Source organism: Cibotium barometz, chromosome 35 (genome assembly GCF_041138505.1).
Source record: "Cibotium barometz isolate CiBa-2024 chromosome 35, ASM4113850v1, whole genome shotgun sequence".
Lineage (NCBI taxonomy): Eukaryota > Viridiplantae > Streptophyta > Polypodiopsida > Cyatheales > Cibotiaceae > Cibotium > Cibotium barometz.
In genome coordinates this window covers 37,102,781-37,107,558 of record NC_141080.1, presented here as the reverse complement: position 1 = coordinate 37,107,558, position 4,778 = coordinate 37,102,781, and the positions used below count along the sequence as shown (strand labels likewise).

General features: G+C 33.4%; 1 protein-coding gene across 1 annotated transcript in view; it reads left to right on the top strand.

Moving 5' to 3' along the window:
- The window catches only part of LOC147618408 (pectin acetylesterase 8-like), a 6,133-nt gene extending 2,393 nt beyond the window's left edge, over positions 1–3,740 (top strand). The window contains exons 6-12 of the mRNA XM_086774840.1: positions 1–93; positions 626–686; positions 1,779–1,832; positions 2,207–2,284; positions 2,515–2,620; positions 2,777–2,919; positions 3,434–3,740. The exon at positions 1–93 is cut by the window's left edge and continues 35 nt beyond it. Coding sequence (XP_086630966.1) covers positions 1–93; positions 626–686; positions 1,779–1,832; positions 2,207–2,284; positions 2,515–2,620; positions 2,777–2,919; positions 3,434–3,538 — 640 coding nt within the window. The 3' untranslated portion in view covers positions 3,539–3,740. The remainder of the gene's footprint in view (positions 94–625; positions 687–1,778; positions 1,833–2,206; positions 2,285–2,514; positions 2,621–2,776; positions 2,920–3,433) is intronic.
- Positions 3,741–4,778: the final 1,038 nt, after the last annotated feature.

Genomic DNA, 4,778 nt, shown 5'->3' with positions numbered 1-4,778 from the left:
ATCAATGATTCATTGTAACTCTTTCAAAGAGATGTTGGCACCTACTAGCACAGAGACAAAGTGCCTCAGTGATGGGGGTTTCTTCATTGATGTGTATACTTGACTAGACTTATTTCATTTATATGTTTTTTGTTGTGTAAAAAAAGGAATATGAAATAAATATCTTGCATAACATGAAATTTGGAAATGATTATCCAATGTTTTAATGCCTAGAGTACCTACACTCTTTAGATCCATACATGATTTTGCTGGAGTAAGGAACTAATACTTCTGTTTTCTAGTTTTGGGTTTATATTATGAATGGAATTTCCCTTTAGCAACTTAATGAACGAAGGTGGTGGGCTATTCATGTATGTCTAGAGATATGTTTCTAGATACTTGTTCATTCTTAAATTCTTAAATTTGTTTTGAAACCTTCTTCTCTTTCTTAGATATGAAATATATGCATAACATTCTTTTTGAGTGTGACATACTTTTGCTAATGTGTGCATGATTTTCATAGCTAAAGCTTGTAATAAATAAGCATAGGTGAGTATTTTTTATATTAAGAGATTTTACATTTCTTGGGCATCAAGGACAATGTTTTATGTCTACAAGTAAAAATTTAGTGACCCATTTTCTACAGGAAGGACGTAAGTGGACAATTTTATTTTCGACAATTTTTCTTAGATGTCGTGGAGTTTCAGGTACAAAACATGATTTCATACTCCTATAATTTTAAACCCTTTAAAAAGTTGCCAATGGGTGTGTAGCCTAGCAAGCAAGAAACATGATTTCATACTCCTATATTTTTTAACCCCTTTAAAATGTTATCAATGGGTGTGTGTCCTAGCGGTGGGAAGGAGGAGATCTCAAGTTAAAAAGTTGCCAATGGGTGTGTAGCCTAGCAAGCATGAAACATGATTTCATACTCCTATATTTTTAAACCCCTATAAAAAGTTATCAATGGGTGTGTATCCTAGCGGTATGAGTTTGACATTGGGAAGGAGGAGATCTCGAGTTCAAATCCTTCTAGAGAGGCTCCCTTTTGGCATCCGAGCCATTGCAGACATAATTGTCATTGGGGAGGAGGAAATCTCGAGTTTAAATCCTTCTAGATAGGCTCCCTTGTGGCATGTGACCCATTATAGACATAATTGTGCCGCCTTTGGGGGGGGACTAAGCTACCTTCAGTGGGAACTCAGGTTGCTACTATAGAAAAGGATATATTCAAAACAAAAAAAGGGAAAACAAACCTCTAAAAGTTTAAGGTTTATGGGAAACCCTAATTTTCATACAGCCCACCATTTGAAGAAAATCCCACCTAAGAAATAAGAAATTGGAACACAAAAAAAAAAATCTTTTTAAAATGGACACATTGAAATGTAAGACAATTATTAGGACATCATTTTAGAATGGACACATTGAAATGTTAGACAATTAATTCAAATTAAATTGGGTACAAAGTCGGGCATAGTAAAAAGAACAAAGTATTGTACTAGCTTTATTTTGATTAGTCTTATCTAAATATTATAATTGTTTTCATGTGATTAGTCTTAGCTAAATATTATATTTGTTTTCATATGACTAGTCTTGTCTAAATTATTTTTTCATACGACTAGTCTTGTCTAGATATTGTATTTATTTTCATATAACTATTCTTGTCTAAATATTGTATTTGTTTTCATATGACTAGTCTTGTCTTAATATTATATTTGTTTTCATATGACTAGTCTTGTCTTAATATTGTATTTGATTTCATGTCTAATCCTCACATATGTGTGATTTTGTTTCTCCAGAATATAACAAGTACTCTCCCAAATGACTGTATAAAACAACATAGTCCAGTTGAGGTAATATAAGTAACACCACACATGTTGATATACGATATAAATCCAACTTAAATTCTCTCTCTCTCTCTCTCTCTCTCTCTATATATATATATATATATATATATATATATATATATATATATCTATCACACACACACACACACACACACACACACACATCTATTTTTATGAACTATAACATTTCATTCCATTCTTGTCTTGCTATTCTAGTGTGATGTCACAATAGACTTGTCTATCATATTTTGATATTTCCATACAAACTTGAGCTACATTAACTCTCAATATAATGTTTCAAACGAAAAATATCATGGAAGAGATCAATATGCATGTTAATAATTAAAGTAGTTTGTTTCTTTGGATTACATTTTTTGTAGTGCTTCTTTCCACATAATTTGATTCAATATATCAAGGTTCCTCTCTTCATTTTAAATGCAGCATATGACTCTTGGCAGGTAGACCCCCCTCACCTTTTTGATATAATTTATTTCTTTAAAAATTAGGTCTAGGAAGCTTTCTTCTTGTTCTTTTTAAAGAACAAACTAGATAGTTGTCAAGCATGGAGCATCCCAATGCTTGTAGTTTAAATTATTATATCAATTTTGATAATAATAAAAAGGTTCCATTCCTTAGCAATTTTCAAGGACTTGTGTAGCCTATCTAATGACATTTATGGTGGTTTCAGTGGAATAATGTTCTTGTTCCTCCAACAGCCGATCCAAATGGAACATGGACACTATGCAAGAACGACCCAAAAAAATGTTCAAATGACCAATTGAAAATTTTGCAAGGTCTTGTTTCTATTTTATTTAGTTACATTGAAATAATGAGACATGCTTACAAAGCTATGTTTGTTTTGCATTATTTTTTTGACCTATATACCTATCCTCTTTTTTATTACACCTAGAAAATTTTAACCTTAGTATTGTTGGGTTTTTTTTGTCCAGATTTTAGAAGACAAATGTTGGTGTTTCTTAGTCCATTTGTGCCTTGTTATGAAGAAGGTCTATTCATCATATCTTGCTTCTATCATACCATTGCAATAAAAGATATTCTTTGGGATACAACTGGATCTGAAATCAACAATAAGGTACATTTTCAGCTCCTCTCTCTCTCTCTCTCTCTCTCTCACACACACACACACACACACACACACTAGAGACACACACACACACATACATGCATGCATGATCTCTCTCTCTCTCTCTCTCTCTCTCTCTCTCTCTCTCTCTCACACACACACACACACACACACACACACACACACACACACACTAGAGACACACACACACACATACATGCATGCATGATCTCTCTCTCTCTCTCTCTCTCTCTCTCTCTCTCTCTCTCTCTCTCTCTCTCTCTCTCTCTCTAACACACACGCACACACACGCACGCACGCGCGCACACACACACACACAGACACACACACACACACACACACACACACACACATTGACCTATGAGGGAAAATGTAGAGGTGTGAATTCATGCAATGTACCATAAAATTCATTTATTTTTATTTGTTGATTTTGTTCTAATGAAATAAGAATTATTCAAAAGGTTTTTTTTTTGGTTGTTTGTTGCGACATGATGAATGAAAGACTGCTGCACAAGCTGTGGGAGAGTGGTTCTTTGAAGGCAAACAAGTGAAGATACTAGATCGTGCCTATCCTTGTAATACCAATTGTTTGGGTGTTTTGATTTAAATGTTTAAATATTAAATAGCTAATGTTAGTGTTTAGAACAATTTAGTCATTAATCTTTATTTCGTAACAAATTTTTATATAGCTATGAGATTCAAGAATCCTTCAAAACCTCACAATAAAATTTTAGTGCAACAATTTAGTCATTAATCTTTATTCCAGAACAAATTTTTATATACCTATGAGATTCAAGAATCCTTCAAAACCTCACAACTTGATTTTAGTTACTAATAAAATTTTAGTGCAAAAAATCATCTTGTGTATTTTTCAAGGCTTAGATTGTACAAGTTGATGGTTGATATCTTGAAACTTTTAGTCATAAGACCAATTGATGTGTATTTTTTCCAACGCTGTACTGTCTGCACCAAAGAGCACATTAAGCGAGGGTACAAAAGACACGTGAAATAGGTGGGTTGTCATAGAGCACATGCATAAACACCTGTTAAGAACCAAAAAACACATAAAGCCAAGCTAGGCTACATGAAACTAGTGGGGTGTAGTATATGACATGGAGACATTTATTTAAAAGTGTGCAAGAGAGCAACATACATGGAGGGGTAGAATTTGAAGGTTGAGGTAAAGATCCAAGGAGGCTTATCATTTAGAATAAGGGTATGTAAAAGCTACCCTTATAATATATAATTATTATTATTCCAAAAAAAAGAATAAGGGTAGGAAAAATCTACCCAAAAAGAAGAGAAGAAAAGGGCAAACCTTTTCAATTGACACGATGAGAGGGAAAAAGAGAAAAGAAAAGAAAATTCGGGGATGCCTTTCAAATTCAACATTATGATGAATAATGCTCACAAATGTCCACGTGCCAACAATGCATTGACATGGGAAAGGTGTGTGCGTAAGGGTAAAACGCGTTGCACAAAATTCAAGTGTCTTGTAGATGGCAAGGATGAAGAGCAGGCCTTAAATTTGAAGCCCAATATATGGAAGGTTTTATCCAAAAGTTTGTGAAACTTTTTCTATTTACTTTGGACTTCAAGATGGTGTTTTCCCATTTGTTTGAAGCTTCAACACATTATGCTAACTATGCTAATTACAAGTTCATCTAAGAAAAGCAACCCAAAATGCTATGCTAGGGTCCAAACCAAGATTGTTTTGGAAAATAATATGATATTTGGTTTCACTATGACAAGGTAAACTTTTTGGAAAATAATATGATATTTGGTTTCACTATGACAAGGTAAACTTTTTGGCATTAATCTGTTGTGACAAGTTATACACTTCAACA